Genomic DNA, 23,497 nt, shown 5'->3' with positions numbered 1-23,497 from the left:
ATGAGGTGGTCAAACTATTCACTTAAGTATACTCATGGTTGGTGTATGAAATAATATCTTTATTTCCTGTGGCAACTATGAGGTAACTCAGAACTAGAAAAACGATACTCACCTTTCTGCCGTTCACACAAAACTCATGACGTATGATGCATTATTTTACATTAGTCTGGTACGAGTCACTGAACAAGAATTTTAGCAGTCTGCTTATAACATTTTTCAAGTTAATAAATAAAAAGAAATAGTTTTCTAAGCATGTAGTTACAGTGTTGAGAAATAAATAATCTCATAACTGTGTTTTAAGAAATAAAGTATCCAATAATTATGTTTTCAGATATAAATGGTACATTTCGGTATGCCAAGTACATTATTTAGTCCCTCCCTGTATGCCAACACCTGAATATTGTATGTATGGCAGTATTTGGTCATTTAGGTATGGTGGTCAATAATGAGTTATCTTGTGCCTGGCAAGTAAACCCAGTTTCCCAATTACGAGTATTCTTGTAGATGGCAGCAAATGTGTTAACTTCCATCTTTTTTGTAAAAGTTAAATATATATTCATTTCATCTTCAAATCATACGAGCGAGTTGTAAAGCTTAACAACAATCTTAACCTTCTTTTTTTGTAATTGTATTTACTGCATTACATTGTTAAATCTTAAGAACATCACCTCATACTGCTGGCTTGATTGTTATTTACAGGTAAATAAGTTCTTTTAAAATTCTCTTTGCTTGGTTTTTGGTAATTTTGTTTTCCTACTCATCTTCTTTGATTTACTGAAAAACTTTGTCGGTGGTTTCAAAAATCTTTATTCAGACATTTATGATCCTCATGTCTAACTGATTACCTTGGGCAGAAAATATTCTGAAAGAGGAATGCTTCAAAACTGAAAAGTTATCTTTAAGTGTTTCCATTAGTGAATCGAGGAAGGGAAAAAAATTGTAAAAGAGATTATAAAGGGTTAAAGAAGGATCTAGAATGATTGCAGCATTCTGCACTGCTGAATCCCACAGAGGTCTTATTAAATTCTGTTCTTCCTGAACATGGGAAATAAAATATTAACATCAGCTTTCTTTAATTTGCAGCCAGAATGAATACCAGTTGTATAAGTAGCATTGTCATATTGAAAGACTGAGGTACTTCTGAGTGTTTAATGCATGCAGATAAATGAATTTCAAACAGAATTGGGCCCTCTAATGGCCAAGTAAAAGTAGATAAAATTGCTGAATAGTAGGAGCTCGAGTTGAATCCTGGCAAGCAGGCTAGCTGCATTGGACATTTTAATGGTTTCTTCAAGTGTGTGAGCCAGTTTTCCTTAAGAGAAATTGCACAAGGGCATCTGTCCTGTTAGACAGATAGCCTGGATATGGTTTGTCTTAATAAATGAACCTTACCTAGTAAGCAGAATCAGCTAGTTGTTAGCAAATGTGACCATGTATTTTAGAAGCTAAAAAAATCTGTTCTTCATGATTGTCCCAAAAATATATATTTACTTGAGATAAAACTCAGTTGATTGTTATGTTTGATATCAAGGATATAATTAACAATGACAGAAAAGCACTTTGGATATTTCTCTTCCAAGAAAAACAGTATTAATAATAGATTTCCTCATTAATTCACTGAGCTCCTCACAAATAGTAAAAGATAAGTAAGGTGTTTTATCTTTGCCGCTGGTCTAAGTAGTTTTTTAGAAAGGGGCTAAATTCTGCTTTAAGTTCTGAGCACATCATCAGATTTCCATTATTTGACTAGCCAAGCACTCTGTTTTTGCTTCTAAAAGTAGAATTGTGCATTGATGATTGTTTAATGGCAATTGCTCTTCCTTGGAGAACATTCTTGTCATTATTTAACTGCTTCTGTTGATGATTGTAGATGTTGTCGATTCTGCGTGGCTCAAGTCTTTGCTTTTTAAAAGCCAAAACACAATCAAGATTAGATTTAGAACACTTGTTTTGCTCTCAGCTGATTAACATATCCCAAGTCACTAAATCCATTTTGAGAGATGATACATTTCTTGATATTATTCCAGAAAGTGTACTAAACACAAAGCATATGTCCTTGTCTGTAAGTGTAAACAAGAAAGAATTTTAATACATCACGATTAGGAAAGTTTCATTCAGACAAAACACTACTAAAAAATATGTAGTTACAGATACAACTTTTTTCAAATTTTATAAAATGGTCATCTTTATTTTGATTGAAACCAATTTTTACAAAAAAAAAATTCAGTTTATGGATGCAACACTCAATGTTCATAGTAGTATCTTCTACAAAACATCTAAATTACTGAGTTGTTCAGAAGCATGATACGTGAATTTGGTTAAATTTGCTGTTGTCATTCTTGCTACCTTTGCCTGGATCATTTACAGCTGTTATATTTCCTCCCACTGCATAGTTAGGGATTTCTGCAATACATGTCTCATTTATCACCACTGATATACTGCAGGTTTCTCAAATGGAGTCTTTTGGAGAAGGAAAAACTATGTTTTGGAGTTGGAAGTACATACTTACTTTCTTTCATTTGCATTTCTTCTACTGGTTTACTATACGTGGTTCCACTTAATCATTTAAGTCCTAATTAATTTCAGAAAGTAGAAAATATTAAATGCTTAATTCATAAAACAAAATGTAACAAACATTATACATGCTAATACACTTCTCAGTGTAAAGTTTTAAATTGAATTCAATTCCTCAATGCTGCATAAACATAATGCTGTAATGTTGATAGGGAAATCTAGAAATGGTCCATTTTCCCTTAGGGAAAGGAAAAGGAAACAGGTTTGTAATTTGGTTTTCAGGAAAAGAAACAGGTATTTGTGCTTACCTTTCCTATGTTGACATGTTTGAAGCAGTTAAAACCGTTGGCTAGATGGCAATTATGGGAACCTAAATGGCATAAGTCCTTTGTGAGTCATCTTATAAAGGATCATTTCAGTTTATTTCTAAACTTTCATTTTAGGAGTACTTAACATCAGTTCTTTGTTATGCTGTTGTACTCCTGTTTACTTTGTATATTCTGCCATTTAATCTTATGTTTTATGTGGAAAAAAAAAAAAAAAAGGATGTTGAATACTTTGCTAGCTTTTCAAAATTCAAACGTGATTTTAAAAATAATTGTTGAATCCCTTTGCCTGGGTTTATGTGGCCTACCCCATCCAGCCCTGGATAAATACATCAAAATGTGAAGTTATAGTAGTTCTCACACCTGAAACTGATATGCTGCTCTAAGTCATATCACATACTCCAGCTTTCTGATTTCCTGACAAAGCTCTCATACTTCTTGATTAGCTACTGAAGTGCTTCCTGATATCCCAGCTGATGATCCTCACACTGTGCTTGTTTTTATCCTCCTACCTTGCGGTTTTCATTGCTCCTCTGACCATCAGACATCACCACTTCTTCCACCAGCTTCCAGATTGTGTCTGCTGTTTTCTGCATAACAGAGGAAAATGTGGCCTCAGCATCACATCCTCCCACTGCAGGAATTCTTTCATTAACCTTTACTATCGTGACCTTATATCTCAGGGTACCGTCAAGTTCTGCTGCATCCATTAGAAACCTTGTATAGCCATGTCTGTATCAAGGTTATAGTATTTATTAAAAAATTCTAATCTCTCTTATGTCATTTATATAGCATAGAAATTGAATCAGTTTTATGAAGTTTCCTTGTAAAGAATGATTCAAGCTTTGTCTTGAACATGAAAGCATTTTGTTCTTGTTTATGTTATTGTGTTCCTTTATTCCTTCTGAATTTGGTTAATTCAAAAACAAAAATGATGGTTAATATGCAGTAATGGCCACACATACCTTTAAACTAGAGGCTAAAAGTTTTTCCCTTTCATATGTGAATGTATAGTATGCTGATCTGAGAAACTTTCATAGCACAAAAATAGCTAGAGAAGTAAAGAAGTTTTTCTGGTTTGTATTTGTATGTGTAAATTTTACACTTGTAACAAATGCGGCCCACCGGCAGAGCGGCAAAGTCTCTGAACACTGGTAGTTCGGTCCGGAGTTCAAATCTCGGTGAACAGGCTGGCTGCATGGTCATTTTCATGGTTCTTTCCATATGTAGCATGTGTATGAGCCAGTTTCTCTTAGAAAGTTGTTCACAAATGCATCCCTTTCCTTAGGCAGATAGCCCTAGTGTGCTTTGTCATGATTAAACAGAAAATAGGAACAATACTACAAAATGGTAAGTTAAAATAGCTCACAGTTGATTAGTTTGTTACTGGTGTTTTTATTTTATTGGCATGAGTTTGATGAAGCAAGTGTATGGTATGGTGATACTATAGAAGTATCTCTGGGAATTATGCTTCAAAATCTCCTTTTAATGGAGGTAATATAAGTGGCATGTGGAAAAAAGTTTGGCTTCAGCAGATAATCCAGGCAAAAGAATATTATTATTGCACATTATTTTGCCAACTTAGTTAAAAGAAGGCATCGTGCAATGCTGTACATTTGTTTACTAAAGTATGGGCACACTTTAGTGGTTACAATGGTCAAGTAATGATCCATTAAGAGTTATTCTGTAGATGATGCTCCTAGTCTGGCAAATGTAAACAGATTTAACTTACACATGATGAGAGCAAAAATAAATTCGTGTCATCCAAGTATGCATTTGTGAAGTTTCATTGTCAAAGACGTGTGCTTGTATATGTAACACTGCAAAAAAAAAAAAAAAAAAAAAAAAAATTTTCTTCTAGTGGTTTGTATATTCAGATATTTTTTTCAGCCTAATATAATTTAAAAAGTCTGACAAAATAATGTTGTTAAATTTTGATTTCAGTGTTTAATCCTTGGAAGCTGATTAAACTCTAAATCTGTAGGTTTTTCTTTAATTTTATTGATATCAGCATTCATGACATTAGCAACTTTAGTGAATGTAGTAATAATGTACTTGAAATAATGTGCAGTTTTACTGTTGTTGGACATGCTATGCAGGCATGCTCATAGATTAAGTATCAAATGTGAACTTCGATGCCAGACTAGCCTATGAATTGCCAAGACTGGGCAGGATCAAAGTATTGGAGAAAACATAATACTGCCAGCAGCTAAAGATATCATTTTAACATTATTCAACAAAAAAGTGGCTAATGAACTTAATATCAAATGATGCAGTAAGTTGACGAATTCATGAAATGCCATATTCCATAAAAGAGACACTTGTTCAAAAAAAAAAAATAAAACAGAGTGAGTATTTTGCATTGATATTGGATGAAAGTACTGATATAACAAACTTTATTTAATCATTAGTTTACATACGATTCGAAGAAGATAAAAAAATTGCCGAAGAGTATTTATTTTGTGAATCTCTTCATGATAGAGCAACTGCTAATACAATTTTCAAAGTAATTGACAATTTTATGTCTGAAAATAATATTCCTTGAAATAAGTGCAGTGACAGAGCTTGGGCTTTAACAGGAAAACATTTTGGTGTTATTTGTCAAATAAAGACAGTCACAGCTGAAACTAAATTTACCCACTGCTCCGTTCATTGTCAGGCTTTAGTAGCCAAAAGAATTCCCCAAAACCTGAAAATTGTTTTAAATCAAGCTGTGAAAATTGTCAGTTTTATTAAAACCAGAGTTTTAAATTAAAGATTATTTACAATTTTACGCCAAGCGATGGGCAGTGAACATGAAATGCTTCTGTTACTTTCCGAAGTAAGGTGGTTATCCAGATGCAGGGTTTTAAATCGTCTTTTTGAACTTCAATCAGAAATTCAAATTTTCCTCTGTGATTCAAAATTTGAATTGCAAAAATGTTTATGTGATGAATTATGGTTGCACTTTTAGCATATTTAGCTGATATTTTTTCAAAGATAAATGAATTAAATTTAGGATTAGAAGGACAAAGTGTTAATTTGTTTACAATTAAAGATAAAATAAATGCAATGATAAAAGAACTTGAGCTAAATGATCAAAGAATTGGACTTATAGAAAGTTTTCTAACCGATAATAATTTAAAAATTAAAGAATTAGCATCCAACATTAAAAATACTGTTTTTCATTGATAAATAATTTTAACATGTATTTTCCCGAGGATTATGAAACAAAGAATTGGATTAGAAATACACTTTGTTCAAATGTACCTGAAATTTTATCTCATGAGGAAAAGAACGATTGATAGAAATTTCCTGTCATTAAACTCTAACTGAAGATTTCAAAAATAACACATTTGCTAATTTTTTGCTGAACCGAAAAAACGAATTTAAGGGCATTTCAAATAAAGCTAGTAAATTTTTACATCCATTTTGCACAACTTATTTGTGTGAGCAAAGATTTTAATCCATGTTTATTAGAAAAATTAATACAGAACAAAATTAAAAGTGGACCCTAATTTACAGTTAAAACTAAGTGAAATATGACCAAACATGAGGAAATTGATCTCTCTTAAACAGCTCCATATTTCACACAAAATTTTCGAATTAAAGTATTATAACTAAAATTTTGATAATTAAAATGATAACCAATTTTTAATATAATATTTTTTCTGTGTACATATTTAATACAGAAAGGCCAGTAGGTTGTGCAAGTGGCAATATATATATATTTAATATATCTATTGAGAAATTGAAAAATAATCATTGTAAGTTGTAGTGGTGATACTAACGTTTCTGAGTTTTTATTTAGATGGTATGCATTAGTCAAAAGGTTGAGAACTGCTGATCCAGGATGTTTGTCATATTTTAGCTTTGTCAACCAACCATGAGTTTTTAGATTAATTTATTAATTAGTAAATCCACCTATCCGGGAGTAATCCACATAACCAAGAGCAACTTGCCTAACTTTTCTACATTGAGTAATTATGGCCTTGCATATTTCTTACTGATCATAGGATTATTTGGTATAATGAGCATAATTTTCTGATAATTTGAAATATACTGTAATAAAGTTGGTAATTTATTCCAGGAAAACACTTGAAAACTATCTGTTACAGGCAAGCTATGTTATTGAATTTTTTTTACAGAAAACTGGTTCATATTCACATTATACTTAACTCCTGTCAGCAATGGTATTTAGATGAATTATCAGTATTAGCTGTTTTATCCGGTTACTGCTGGTGAGCCAAAAATACTTTGATACAGGCCAAAAGTTGTGATGATATACACACACTGGCAATGAATTCGAAACCCACAATCAAGTATTTTATTGGACCACCTTTTGCACGGATAACTGTTCTGATTCACTTGGGCATTTAGTCTACATGCTCCTGGAGTGCATTTACGTCCAGAGAATACCATGCATTGGCTATGTAGCTTTTTAGATCTAAATTATATAGAAGAGAGAAGTGCTTTCGGATGCGTCTTTCCACTATATCGCACACATTTTCTGTGTGGTTAAGATCCGGGCTATGCCTTGGCCAGGGAAGTTGTTGGAAATCAGACTTATGTTCAGTGAAACAATTTTGAACACTTCTGGCATGATGTATAAGTGCATTATCATCCATGAAGTATCTGTAGCCATCAGGGTAAGAATGCAACATTTCAGGTGCACTTGATTTGCCAGTATGTCTAGGAATATCATGGCTCTTTGTTTACCCTTGAGGAATACCAGGGCACCACTTCCATGCCAGCAGAATGTGCCCTTTATCATGATACTCCCACCAGACTCTTGCACAGTGCGAATAAAGCAAGATGGCTTCATAGGGTTCTCGCCAAATTTGACGTCTTCCATCTGTGCAAAATAAGGTGTAGCATTGTACCTTAGCCTAGTGGAGTCCCTGTTCTGCCGTGCAATTCGTCAGAGACGATGCCGATCACTCTGTTGGAATATTGTGTGTGAACTGCTGTTTCATCTTCTAGAGGAGACTGTGGGTTCTAGTTCCAGTTTTTGAAAAGCTTTGCGATGGCTGCTTTTGAGAACCCAGTAAGTTTTGCTGTCTTCAAAATCAAGGCCTCTGCTAAACGGGCACCAACAATAAGCCCTTTTTCAAATGATGAAAGATCTGTCGTTTTTTTTTTTCCATTTTATTTCATTCATCATGAAAAGCACTCATACACCTTACTTATACTAGCATTCTAACCACGTGTAATCCACGTCAAAAAAAAAATTTGCATACTTCATCCCTAGCGTGCATTAAAATGAAAATCTCAGGTTTCTAATTCATTGGCCAGTGTTTCTGTTATCATTGTAATGACTTTAAAAATTGTAATGACACAAAATGAATAAAATAAAAACTAAAAAAAGAATTTACACTGTTACAAATATTGCACATGAACTAACATTCTAAAACTGTTTTATCTTTATGGGAAAATTTTCATTGTATGCATATTTTGCTATATATTAACTAAAATAAGAATTTTCTGTTCTGCTTGTTAAATTCCCATGTATATTTCAGTAGCACGTAACCTGTGCACTAAAAATGCTGTGAAATGTTTATCTTCCTTGGTCTGTTGTTGTTACTTAACCTTTTGACGCATGCAATATTATTTTATAATTTTTTACCTAAATACTCTAGAAATTCAATATTATGATCCTAGAGACAAATAATATATGAATTTAAAAAATCTACTCTTGCCCATTGATATGTGGGTAGTGGTCGCACTGTGAAACCAGCGCGTGTCTAGGACATTAAAACTTAGTGAGATAGTAGGAAAAAAAGCTTACATTTTCCGTGCGTATTTCCAATAAATGGCAAAATTTGCGAATTAAGATAAAAGTGTATGTAAGAATTGCATTATAAACAAATTTTTTATATTATTTTACAAAGTAAATCGTCGGAAACAAGTTAAAAAATAAACATTTATGCAATTTTTTCTATAGCAGTGAAAACATGAGAACCTACATAATAAGGACGTTCAGATAAATGTATAAAAAAAACTCTCTAAAGTAAGGGGGAAAAAAATCAGTGTTCTTTTTAAATGTCAAAGAAAAAAGATTTTTTTTGTGTGTGACACTGTTCAAAGCATGTTTTGTCTTTTTGGTACACGCATAGACCCACGTTGCACATTTCGCACCTTATCTTGTTTTACGAGGTTTTTCCCTTCTGCTATAAAGTGTACACTGCTTGGATGGATCTGCATTTTACTGGCATATGTCCAGTATCTCTTTTCATCTGGTACATGAAATTTGTGATTTTTTATGTTCATTGGAGGGGGGAGCGGCTTTTTTTTTTTTTTTTTTAATTTTATTATTATTATTGGCTTTGGTACAGATCTTTTGTTTCCCATTCGTATTTATTTTGTTCGTATTTCGTCCCAAAACATTTAGAAAATATTTTTAATTTAAATAAAACTTTACGCAATTTCTAATTTTAATTATAGCAAAGTATATATATATATTATATTTAAATCATATGAAATAATTCATAAAATTTATAAATTTATAATTTATAAAAGTCTGTGGTAAAAAAAGGCCTTTTCAGTGGGCAGGTGCATGTATTGTTTAGTAATAAAACAACGCTGTAGTTTCAAAGCCTCTTATCCATATCCAGGTAAAAATAAACATTCCTATTTGAAAAGCAGCAAACGCCATTGTGAACAGCAGTGGTTTCAAGGTGTGAGCACTGAGCCCCTAGAGGATTGTTAGCTTTGTGATACAATGCTCTAGTGACTCAGTGGTTGTGCCCTGAAACCGCAAAGCAAATGCCATAAATATACATAGTTTTTTTTTATATGTGCAGCTTAATTATTGCTATTTTTAATTGTTAATGATAGAAATCATGATGTGCAATGAATAACTTTTGAAATTTAAAGTTGTTTATATTAATAAAAGGAAGTTATTTTGTCTCTTTGAAAACAAATTTTAAAAAGGCAGCCGTTTGAAGATCTAAGACCTAAAAAAATGTATGATTCTGAAGTCATTTTGTGTTATTTAGAGGTCAGTAATCAATTGGTTTTCACTCAAAAATTTCGGAAAGAAGAGAAGAAAACAGTTCGAAAACTGGTGGTTTCAGGGTGCGACCACAACGTGTCAAAAGGTTAAAAGAGTAATTATATGATTTCAAATATAATTTCTAAACATCTAGATTTCCCTTTTCAGATCTGGAATTCCTATGCCTTCCTTGCTCAATAAAAAACATGTTGAAGACTCATGGAGTGAAGGATGCTTTTAAGAGCCAAGTTCTATGCTTTAAACAGATCATTAATCTATCTTCTTGCTCTTTTTTAAATGCATATTAATATTTTGTATGATGTTACAAAAATAATATATAGTCATTCCATTATTCTGACACTTCAAAAGTTTTTAATAACTAACTAAATCCTAGCATTCCAGTTATTTTCTGTGAAAATTAATAGTATCACTAAACATTGTGTGATGATGTTAAGATTTTTATATATATACTGTAGTGATAAATGCAGTTGCACTCAAAAATAAGTAGTATAACCTGGGTTAGTATTTACATATTTTCCCATTGACCATAAATGTTGCCCCAGACATATGCCAATCATTCTGGTGGTAGTTTGAAGGAACAGATTCCTCTTTTTATTTAAAAAAAATCTGAGTTTTGTTTAATAATATGATCAAAAGATACAAATTAAGATTATTGTATATAAATGGAAGATTAAGCATTATGGCAATCATTCTGCTGGCCCAACTTCTCTAATGACAAGTAGTTATCTTCTTTTAAACTGAGCATAGCATAAATTGCCTTAAACTTTAAGTGTTATAATGAATGCTGTTGTGCATTGTTTACTTGACTGATATTCTAAATCACAGAATCTTTCATTGCTGTGAGTATGTGGGCCAGTATAAGCAGTCCCATAATTTAAAAAATATTTGACTATTTGCTGTTCTTAGACAAGTCCAAACTTTTATCATTTTTCTTTTTCCAAAATGCATGAAAAAAACAAATAGCAGTTCATTTATATCCTTTATGAAAACTAAGCTAGATTACTGAGGATTTCTGTTTACATAAAACCAAAGTGAAGATTTTATGAATGTATTGTGATGTAGTACTTATTCTTTACTGGTGCTAAATCACATTACGTGTGACGCCCTTTTTTTTTGTGTGTGTGAAAAAATGGTCAATGTTAAAATATGTTAGTACTTCTAAGTTAGGTTTTATTGAGCAGCATATGCATTTATCATTTTTAAAAAGGTTATTTGATTTAATATAAATATTAAATTATTCTAGGTAAATGTTTTAAAGAATTTTTAATGGTGGTGTTCATATGATCAAATGTATCAGTATCGTCTTGTTCTTCATTTTAAACTGAATAATAACTTGTGTTTAATCATAACTGCTCTAAAGATATAAATATTATGAATATTTTTTTCTTTCTGGTATTTAGTGCCAAACATTTTACTTTTAAAGACAAAAATTGAGGGGGGAGAAATTTAGCAAAAAGTGGATTTGATATCATATGGATACCTCAAGAATTTGTGATGTATTGTTGTTAAAATATAAATGTACAATCCTTGTATTTATTTTTAAATATCTTTTTTTGTGATAAGCGGATTGTGATCACTTTTATATAAATATATCAGTCTGTGTTGTCATACTGTAAAAAGTAGAAAGTATTTTTCATTACAAAATACCTTAACACAAATGTCCAGTATTTGTGTAAATGGAAATGTCTGTGAGATGAATATTTTTCAGCATGCATATGCATTATTGTTGTATCTTAAAGGAACTTGAACCAAAGTAATTATGTAATGAATTAAATATAAAATTATTTCTGAAATTTTAGTGTTAAAAATAGGGAAAATGTTACAGTTTACATCAGTAGGATGTATTTCAAAGAGTGTAATGAAACTGCTTCTAAAGTTTGGGTTCATTCATAAGAAGTAAGCTGAGCATAGTTACTGATGAATATTTTTGTAAAATAGTGACTAAAATTATTTTAAGGTTGCATACTATAAGAGGTGTACTTATCATATTATAAGGCTGATTATTGATTTCTGTTTTTTTGCGTGCTTTTATATTTGATTTGTATTTTTGTGTTTTTCTTGTCTTCTGCCCCCATATTTTTTCCATGTGTACATGGGGAAGAATAAAACAACTGAATAAATCTATGGACATGAAACTTTAAATCTTAAAATGAAATGTTTTAATTCCTTCAGAGTAATTTGCAATACTGCATTCTTACAATTATGTATTTCAAATAGTATAATGAAAATACACATCTAAAGATTGAATTCATTCATTAAGAAGTAATCTACTCTTAACCCTCCGCGTATGGCCTCCGCGATTTCCATGGGATATGAAATCCACCTCGTAATATGGGTTGCGTAAAAATTGCGTGCGTAAGTTTTATTTCTCTTAATTTCAATACCGGTCCGCTTTTTTCCCATGTAGGCTAAGAATATTTAATATTTCATGCTTCATTTTGCACCTAGACGGTACTACAGGTTTTGTTAGGGAGTACTGTTGTTTCTTCACATCCAAACACAATCAACACTGTTGTTTCTTTAGTTGTGGAATGATAAGAAAATTGTAAATATTCTTAACTCTTTTCTTGATGTGTTATCTATATCAGTTTATTCACGGATGGCAAAAGAGAAATTAAAGCCAAAAGTGATTTATAACTTTACAGTGGGGGGTGTCAACAGATGCAATCAGGAAATGTCGTACTACCCTAGTACCCGAAAACAATTTCGTAAATATTACAAGAAAATTTTTACATATATTGATCAAGCAATGTGGAATTCATATGTAATATACAGAAGAATAAGAAACATGGAAAAATCCTTTCTTGATTTCAACATAGCTGTGATCGAGGAAATCTGTGACAAATACTCTTCTGCTGTATACTCATTAGTGCGGTCTAGTGTTGATAGTTTTATGAACAAGCTTTGTAGGGATGCATTTTGCAAGCCACATACCACCAAATTCTATATAAAAAAAAGGAGGGGGAACCTATGTGCTGTGTGTTGCTCCAGAAAAAAAAAAGACAACAATGGGGGAAATACATAAAGAAAATCACATTTGATGTAAAGTTGGATTATGTTTAGAGCTGTGTTCTAAAGTTTACTGCACTAAAAAATATTTTTGTGTAATAATAAGTGAATGCAAGTAATATTATTAGCTGTACAAATTAGTTAGCATGTGTATTTATCAAAAAAAAAAAAAAAAAAAAAAAGATCCTGTGTATTTTTATATTTTATTCCATGCATGCTAAAGTCACATGAGCCATATTTAATGTTTTGTAAAAATTAAAATTCCTGCATTATACTAATTTTGTTATGTGAATAATAATATATGAAGGTAGAGAAAATATAAAAAGGATCCATATTTCAGGACCAGAATGTATAAAAATCGAGTAGTATATGGAGGGTTAAGTATGTATTTCTTAAGATGTGAATAGGAGAAATAATACTAGCATGAAAATGATTATTTCTTAGACAATGTTGATGTCAAAGCATAGTTACCAATGAATATGGTTTTCTGTAAAATAGTGACTAAAAATACTTTTAACTTTCATATTATTGTATTTATCATATTATAAGGCTGATTATTGATTTATGTTTTTTGTCTGCTTTTATATTTAACTTGTATTTTTGAAATTTTCTTGCCTTCTGCCCCCATGTTTTTCCCCATCATAACATTCTATGGGGGGGGGGAATGCATAACAACAGTGTAATAAACCTTTCAGGGAGGAAATCATGGAATGAAACTTATTTTGTAAGCTGGTTTCAAAAGTCTGATAGCCTGAGTTCTGTTGTCTCCTGTTCTAGAAATTTAGGTAGAAAACCTCGACTATCGGGAAGAAAATTCCAGATATTTGAATGTATAAAAAATACAAATTACTTTTAAAAAGCCATATAAATGCCGGAAATTTTTGGTTAAAAATTTGTTAGAAACTCCAATATAATAAACCTACATTTAAACTTATGTAATCATGAAAAAATGCTTTTCAACAGCTGACGTATTTCATATCCTTAAAACATTTTAAAGTAAAGCATCCGATTATGAAATCCCATCAACCATGAAAGTTGGTGGAAATGTTGCCAAACTTGTGCCAATAATTACAACATTAATTTTAAGCAAGATATAAGATACAGATTTAACATAAAAAAACTTAATCGCTTATCAAAGTTTTTCTTCGTGTATTTCTAGTATTTATCCATTTTAAAATAAATTCACATATTATGCCAATTAATTAACATTTTCTTAATGAATACCTTAATTTAAAAAATATTGCACTGTATGCTGTTTTGTAAAAGGAAGGTCCGAAATTGTAATCTTTTTTTTTTTTTCTTTTCCCCAAAATGCACTAGAAAAACAGATAAATAATTGGTAAGTTATATACTTCTTTAGAAGACTTTTTAGACTTCTTTAGACTAAACTGGCTTATCGAAAATAGACTGGGTTTACATGAAACAAAGGTGAAGATCTTATAGTTGTGTTATAAAGTCTTGCTTATCCATTATTGATGCTAATTGTACTATTTGGCGAATGTATCCAAGAAATGCTTTATAAAGGCTTTGCATGCTTAATTTGCTGAATATTTTGGAGGGGAAGTTTGTAAAATATTTTGGTCAGTTGAATACCTGAAAATCCGATTTTCACTGTGTGAAAAAATAGAAAATATAATTTTTAATTAAATTTTATAAAATTTCAATGATAAAATAAGAATATTCAATTATGAAAAGCTGTATGAATGCCAGAAATTTTTGGTCAAAAATTATTAAAACAATTATATTGTTTGTTATAAACTTGAATATCATAAACCTACATTTAAAATTATGTAATTTTGAAAAAATGCATTTTTGCACCATCATTTTCAATTTTGGCTATTTCAGTTATCTTTTCTTCAGAAACAGAATTATAATTCCTTTTTGTTAATAGAAATTGTAGTATTTTTACATTCTTTATTATAAGCAGGGCTTTTTAAAGCAAAATTAATTCTTCCTGGAGCCACACTTCTGCTTTATTACTTTTATCTGTTCATTTTTCAGGGCCATAAATTATTGGTTATATATAAACAAGGAAATATATGTTGGTATTCTTCAAGAAACTGGCTTGTTTATCTGGTAATTACATAAGATTTTGAAATATTGTGGAAGCAGCTCCATTGCTGGTAGACCTAAATTTGATTTCTGGATATAGTATAGATATTTATGCTGTCTCCTCTGCTATGAAAAATGCAATATCTGCTACCTTTTGCGAAACATTATGAGCCAGCTGTCTCCTAACAAAGCTTTAACTGATGAACCCGGCCTAGGAGCAACTGTCTCTGATATATAGATATTTATATAAAGTTTTGACATAAATTGGAGATTTAATTTTGGAAAGCTCTTGTGACATAATTTAATGATGATCTTAAATTTAAGTGTGATACCAGCAAAGTAAATATTATGTATAGATTTTTATTTTATCAAGAATATTGTAATAACACAATATTTTTTATGTTGCTGTATATGAAGCCAATTACCTTATACATCTGTGTGATTTTTTTCCAATCCCTGCATGTAAACTAAAAATTATAAGAATGTAATATCCTGCTATCTTTTAACTGTAGAATGTTAAAAGTATATGCAGGTTTTTGAAGAATAGGTTTAGTGAATAATTCTTGAAGTATGATAGTGAACTCATTCAAAACATATGGGTAAGAAAAGTGCTGTAAAATTAACTCCTTGACACATGAATAAAATTGCAGAAGTTGATGCACTTAAAAATTGTAGAAACAAAATTTTGAACTGTTAAAAAACTATATATATCCAATTGTATAAATGTGCACTTCATAATAAAATCTTGTTTTTAACTGACTGTATTTCATGACATGGGATGTATCAAAATCTGTTTTGATATTAATAATAAATGCACATCCCAGACATCGTATGCCAAAGGGTTGAATAAGAAGTACTGTATTCAAAGATAATCTTTGCCTACTATATTGTTGGTATTTTGATATAATTTTGTGCATCTATTGTAAATTTATCTTAAAAGGATAATCAGTCTTTTCTAGAAAATACCTGTATCAAGGTGGTTGCTTTGACAGTTTTTTCTTTTATTACAAAATATTTTGGGTGGTGTTAAATATCTAAATTTTTGGACCCTCAAATGTGTTAATTTCCTTGATGTAATATCTGCTTGAAATTTATACATTCCCTGTGCTGGGCAACAAAATCACCAAAACTAAATTGGTGTGCACGACCATTAAAATACATTTTTACTCATGAGATGGTTATTCAGAGAAAATAAAAAAAGTTTTGTTCAGAAAGCAGATTTTTTTCCACTTTGTTGTTAAGTCTTTGAGGAGCATTGTATTATTAAGTGATTTATTTGCTTTTAACTGGCTATTGATACAAATCTGTGATATAGTATTCTGTGTTTAGAATCTCATGTAAATAATTTGTAATTCAGTCTTGCTCATTAGGTTAATTTATTAAAGCAAAGCAGGCCATGGCTGTTTGGCTTAGGGGAGGAAAATTTTTTGGGGGGTTTTATAGCAAGGAATGTCTTCTAACTTGGAACCCTCAATTTTCATGTAAAAATATATATATAAATAAATCTATTTACCATTAAAATATATAATAGTAAAAATAGAAATTAACTGCTAATATTTTTATAGACAAGTCTCTCAGAAATTATTAAATACAAAGGTTTTGATCACCAGTGGCAAAATTTGGCAAAGCTTTTAAAATTTTCTAAAATCAAAATAGCACACTGGTAAAAGCAGTTACATTTCCATATTTTAAATTTCCAGTTTACTTGAATTTAGCAGTTGATTTTTTTTTTCAACATTATGTGATTGTAATAGAGCTTTTACTTTTTTTAATTGCTATATTCTTAGTAATTTCAATGTTTTATCAAAAATGCTTCCTCGGTTTTTTAACAAAATTACAATCTGCATTTACAAGAACTTTAAACTGATTGGGAGGGGAAAAGTTGATCCTACATGTCCTAAAAAGAAAGATACCAAGTTAAAATTAACTGCTGAATATCCATATATGAAACAAAGATAAACAAAACATCTAATTTTTAGTCATTTAGAAGAAATTTTCTATCAGAATTGGCTGCAAATTAAGGAATCTTTTGTTTCAATAGCCTTAGGTCAAGAAATTTCAGTTTGCTAATTGCAGCTGGTAATAAACAGATTACGGTTTTTATGTTTTGATCTATTTGTACTGTAGATGCAATCTATTGTCAGCATGTTTATTATCACATAAACTGTGTATTGTTTGTGCTAAAACAGCTATAATATGAAAAAAAATTTCCACAGTAAAATACAAAACTTTCAGAATTTCCTGTATTCCTGCCAAAGTTTTTGAAGGTAAAATTTATCCAATTTTGAATCGTTTTCTTTTAACATATTATGTTTTGCTGTTCAAAATACATCTTTTGCTTTTTATCTCTTCATTTACCATTTTATATTTTTATTGTGGAAATCAATCAGCTCAACAGATTTTCCCATTTTCATATCTGAAAATTGTCAAACTGTACTGTGCTGGCATGTCGTTTTGTTTCTTACAAATTTTACCTCCCTATCTATGTAATATTAGCAGCAAAATTTTCCACTGTTATGTGTTTCTAGATCAGGTTATTCATATCCATGCTGGAAACTGGCTCATATTTATGTAGTAAATCTCCAAATTTCTTGTGAGTCAACCTGTTCAACCACGATTTGAGTGTGGGATAAACTACTGAAGCCCATCTTTCTTATCCACTAAGCCATTTATAAGATATTAGAGGTTTTTTTTTTATTTTAGCTATTATCTGAAGTTTTTTCACTTATATTTCAAAGGTAGTTTGCATAACAAACAACTCATTTACAAAGCAGTAAAGTTTTTCATAATTATATTCATTTTAATAATTTATCTTATTAATAGAATTAATGTGTCCTTCATATTTTTATGAATATTTATGCTGCTGTTGTTAATGAAATTGATTCTAATGACATATGTTGCATACTTTCATGCAGAATAATTGTGCCTCATAATTCTTTTTTTCTTAAATACCTTTAGTAGGTCTTTGCCATGGACCCATATAAATAATTAATGTCTGCATCATTTGATTAAAATATGTCATGGTTTTGGGGGGAGATGGATGTGGCAATAAAATTTGAATTAATACATTGCCCATTTGTTCAGCAAGTGTTCTTGTTAAAACAAGTATTCTCCAGTGCCTGGAATCCATCCTAATTAGTAGGTCCTTAACTTAAATAATAGGTTGAAGATAATAAAGCAACAAATATTAACTTGCACTGGTTGATGTTGTTTTAGTGTCTGCAACTTAGTGGTTCTTTGTATATTAACTCAAGTACAGTATAATGATATTTATTAAAAAATTCTGTATCTGTGATGCATTTTATTTTTCTTCTTATGTTGCTTAGTTTTATGCTTATATAATAACTGCAATATAGATATGTTTAGGTTGTATTTCAGTCCACTCTGTAATCAGCTCTCTGGAAAGATTTAATTATTCCTATTTGGGAAGTTTATCAAAGAACTTAGGAAGTTTTAAATGCTGATTGTGGTTAATAATTGTACATATTTAACACATTATAAGCTAATTAAAAAAATTTCAGACATCAGTGAGCAGTGTTTCTCAGCTGAGGATTCCTGGAATGCTAGTGTTTGAGAAATAATGGTAAGGAAGTTAATCATATGCATTATGTATGATGACTGTGAATCTTATATGACTTCCTGAGATATTTGTAAGGTTTTGTAAAGCTAAGCAGGTTGAAAAATTTAGCGTTTATCAGGAAAAACATGCTAGAAAAAATTATAATTTTAATAGGAATGGTTAACATGCTTTATAAATTCATCTGAATGAATTTAATAGCTTCATGGAATTATATGCTGTATTATAGTATCTTTTCAATAATTAAATCAATGAAAAATAAAGAAGAAAAAGTGGATTTCATTTGGCTTGCATTAAAAAGTTATCTGTGAAGCTAACCCATAATCTGAATGTATGAAGTTTTACTGTATAGTCATTTGAAATTTTGTGAACCTTTCTGCATTGCAAAGCAATGTATGTGTATATTCACTTTAATATAGCTGCATATTTGTTTAAGTAATTGATGAACATATTTAACTACAATGTGGAGGCAAAATTTCTTCTCTTAGGCTTGAGGTCTCTTATGGCATATTTATGGTACTTGTATTTACTTCTAATATTCTCAAATACAAATTAAAACTGTAACATTTTTCTTCAAAAATTCTGAATTGCACTTTTCAGCAACTTAAGTTTTGCTATATATTATTTGGCAGTTAAAATGTGGACAGTTCTAGAAATGAAACTATTAAATCTTTTATTGTTATATAGTACACCATATTATTATTTATACTGTGCATTTGCCCTCATGAAAGCTCTTTCCTCAAGTGAATATGAAGTCATTTAAGAAATATACATATTGATGAAATGATTTGCTTTGTTCGTCCTATTTTCTTTACATGTCTTAATGCAAAATTCTGTTTTTGCAGATCAACATATTGAATTTTTAAATAAAGTTTAAAGTGTGACTTTTTTAACTAACAAAAATATTGCATTTTAATATGCAAATTTGAACTAATATTTAGTATTTTGTATTGTGCCTTAATGTAATATGAAGTATGTATAGTTATTTTAGTTCAGAAGAGATTTCCTGATGAAAGGGAAATCAGTGTTGAGACCTGATTATAACTTTCCTGCTAGTTTCATGGAATACTATAAATGAAGTTTATATCTGAAATAACTTTTACTTAAGTTATAATATTTTATGCCTGTGATTTAATTTTTTTTACATTTATATTTGCAGTTAGTACTTAGGTAAAAAGTTTAGTTGTTGTGTATAAAAATGAATTATAGATGAAATTGTAGTAAAATGGTGTTCTGGAGTTTGTGCTATAGTTTTTTTTTAAGCTGATAAATATATAATTATTTTTATGTGTTATTTCTGAAATTTGTATATAAATATAATTTAATCTTTTGTTAAATTATTAGATTATTTTAAAAAATATATATTTTAGAAAAGAGGTGATTATTGCCTTTAACTGGATACTTTTAATATTGTATTTTAACTTAAACAGAAAATATTTTTCTGTTGTAATAGAGGTGTTCCAATGGCTGTTGTCATGAACTATTATGTTATGTTTAGTGACTGTGATGCAAATAAGCAAAAATATTTTTGTATGATAATGAGGTATCACCTCCTCGTGCGACTGTGATGTAATTTATGCTTTCTGATCCTTGTAAATCTTTAAAAAGATCAGGGAATTAAAATTATCCATTCATATAAAATATTTTCCCCCTTTTAGATATCAAATTATTAAGTTATGCCATTTTTGTCACACCTCTTGCATCTTTCTTTTTTTTCCTCTTGAAGTGAAAACATCTGAAATCTTTTCTTCCTCTTAAAGTGAAAACATCTGAAATCTTTTCTTCCTCTTAAAGTGAAAACATCTGAAATCATGACATTATATTCTCCCTAAGCATGTATACAATACAAAAAATACATTTGTAAAGAAAACTGGAGATGTTTCACTGATTCTTAAATATTTTTTTTATAAAATTCTCAATCTGTTTTTTACCCTTTGAGCTTTCAGAGTTATAAAAATTATTTTTCATATTTTTAAATTATCAAAACGTATGAAGGACAAATGTATTTTTTTGTATGTAAAGAGTACTTTGTGTAATTAACATTCCTGTTATTTATTTTTATTTATATTCTGTAGTTATCAGACTAGCTTCTATAAATTTTTTTTTTAAGTGTGCTGCTTATGCACGAAGCAAATTATTTGCTGTATATAATAAGGAAAAAGTTTACATTACAGTTTGGTTTCAGCAATATTTGAAAAAAAGAAGGGACTCTTATGTGAAATATAATTTAAATTGTTCTTTGAAATATTTGTGTAAAATGTTTTCCATATATACTTGTGCTTGCATTTCCTACCATAAAAGGTAAATTAATAGTTTTTCTGGTTTTGCTTTGTTAATTTTTTTGTATATTCCATATGTAAGATTCAAATTATTTTTATATAATGATAACATTAAAACGTTTTCATAAAAAAATAGTTTTCTTATTTCTTTCTAAGTTCAGTCTTTAATGTACACTGCTGGCCATTAAAATTGCAACACCATGAAGGAAAGCAAATATAAAAAAGATATTTATTTTGCGTAAACAGTATATAACATTGAAGACAATATGATTAAATTTGTAAGCGATGTGAGGGTTTAGAGGAATGCGAAATTATTAGAAACAGCTGCCACACCTGGCAGCTAAAATGGCCCTTACCCGGCTAGGCATGGAGTCGAACAACCGTATTAGCTGGAGAGGGGTGGTGGGCCAGTCTTTCAGCAATCCATGACCAGATGTTTTCGGTGGGTAACAGATCTGGAGACCGTGCGGGCCAGGGCAGCAATCGAATACCATGTCTATTCAAGAAGGTCAGAATACAACGTGCAATATCTGATCTTGCATTATCTTGTTGGAAGATGGCATTGCAGATAGGTGCAACCACTGGACGTAAGATGTCAGTAATGTATCCATCTGCGTTCAAATTACCGTCATTCTGAACTAGAGATGTGTGTGTCGTGTACTCAATGGCTGCCCAAACCATCACACCATCTGCAGAGCCCCTATGCCAATTGTTCGAGATTTGCAAGACCTAACCGTTCTCCGAACTAATCATTCAAGTCGATATTAGGGATGTCACAAAACAAAGAATCTTCATATTTTTTAAATCCTACAGAAGACCAAGTACTTTCAATGGCTCACCCATTGTAGATTTTTCATTGCTCGTTTTGTTTGTTCCCACTTTAAGTCAAAAGTTAGCTCTTGCCATTAACTGAGTTGATTTTGCAATATTCTGCTTTTTCATTCGAATTCACTGAAGTGACACAGTTGGCAACATAGAAGGAATTTTTAAATTTTGTAGCCACTTCCTTCAAAGAAGGTTCACATTGGTCTAAATGAGAGTTGATCACTGCTCTTAAAAGAAACGGACTGCATTTTAGTCCAAAGACTACTTACTCTACAATGGCAAATTTTTTTTTGTTGCGAGTTTTTCCACCACAGGAATCTTAGGAAACCACGAGCATTTCTTTGAACAGATATTTGAAGAAAAGCTCTTTTAATATCTGAGATAATCCCTATTTTTCCTTGCCTAAATTCAAGAAACAATCTAGGTATTAATTCAATTAAATTTTGACCTTTTGCTAAACAGTTGTCAAATACAGGCCTTACTGTTGTTATACAGTTATCTTTGAAGACCGGTCTGTGGGGAAGATAATGATTGTTAACTCGTTTCTCTTCTTCTGGTGCTTCTTCTATTACTCCAGGTTCAAGCAACTCTTCGAACACTGCATTGTATGTTTCAAATTTATCTTTCAGTACGAGCTTCTTTGTCACGGAAATCAATCGTTTTTCAGGAACTTCTCTGTTACTTGGTAAGGCTTCTTTGTCGTTGATCCAAGGTAAACTGACTTCATATCGAGCGTTTGATGACATGGACAAGGAGTTTCTTTCTGAAACGTTATCTTTTATCTTTCCCATGATTGACCATCCAGGTAGTGATTCCACAGCAGTCAGCTCGTTTTCTAATTTCTGAATTCTTCCGGTTAGGGGTACACCTGCGACATCAGTTCCACTTCTATTTTCAAATCCCTTCATCCTAAATCATCAGATGTATGGATATTTTTATGCCTTAGTTTTTCTATCTATGGTCCAGGCTGTAAACTGAGTACTGGTCAAAATATCTTCCACTGTTCCAACAAGAGTAGTTGTCTAGAAAAATCACCTCTTAGGCTTCTAACGTTCACTTCATAGCGTTTGTAAATTTATCTCTTTGTTGTTACTCCTCCAAAAAGTGCAGGAATTAAATATTCAGATCCAGTTGCGTGACACCCCATGTCTACAGCAGTCTGCTTTAACCCTTTCCGGCACGCTACCTTTTAAAGTTGAAGTTTGATTTAAAAAAAAAAAAAAAAAAAGGTAGGCAGTCTAATTAGGCCTAGAGGAATACACAAGTAAAATTTTGTGAAGATAACACTTATCGTTTTAATTCTGTGGGTGTGCCCAAAGTGGGCACACTGAATGAATAGAGCTTCGAAAAGAGTGCTGAAACGAGCATTGTTGTCAATGAACTGACCGTTGAGATGCGGAGAAACAAAGAATACAGACTCTCAGTTGTCCTAGATTATCGGTGAGCCCAGTCTGGGCACACCTAGGGTTCGCCGCTTGATTTTAGGCAAGATTTCAAGGTAAAAATTTAAAACTAATATAGAATAAGGAGATTAGCATACAGCCAAAAGAATAAGATAGAAATTTCTTTTATACCCTAAAAAAAATCTGGAAGATTTCTTTGAAAAATGAGGGTCTTAAAAAAACAAACATGGCTAAAATATATAAACTGGTTTGTGTTGAGCTGCCATCTACTATAAGTAAAGAAGGTTCAGAGTAACCTATAAATCCTTTTTCATTCAATTTTTCTGTGCATACAGAAGGAAATTTGCTGCAAAGGGTTAATGTGTATGAACGTTTCGATCCTGTGTCGATGAGTGCCCTTACTGCCTTCTGCTTTTTGTTTGCATTGATATTAATTAATAGTGTTTGAAGAAACACTTCATCTACAAAATTGGTGCTCGCAAATGATACGTTTTGTGCTTCTTCCTCTTTATTCTTTT

General features: G+C 30.9%; 1 protein-coding gene across 2 annotated transcripts in view; it reads left to right on the top strand.

The window, feature by feature from the left end:
* The window catches only part of LOC118185188 (SLAIN motif-containing protein 2-like), a 101,341-nt gene extending 80,554 nt beyond the window's left edge, over positions 1–20,787 (top strand). For both annotated transcript variants that reach the window (XM_035355009.2, XM_035355010.2), the window contains one exon: positions 9,982–20,787. Coding sequence is in view for 1 of the 2 variants with exons in the window: in XM_035355010.2 (XP_035210901.1) it covers positions 9,982–10,054 (73 nt within the window). In the remaining variant the exon portion in view is untranslated. The remainder of the gene's footprint in view (positions 1–9,981) is intronic.
* Positions 20,788–23,497: the final 2,710 nt, after the last annotated feature.

The sequence above is a fragment of the Stegodyphus dumicola genome, chromosome X1 (assembly GCF_044657685.1).
Source record: "Stegodyphus dumicola isolate Sdum_Otavi_A_Nest chromosome X1, ASM4465768v1".
Taxonomy (NCBI): Eukaryota; Metazoa; Arthropoda; class Arachnida; order Araneae; family Eresidae; genus Stegodyphus; species Stegodyphus dumicola.
This window is presented reverse-complemented; position numbering and strand designations above follow the sequence as displayed.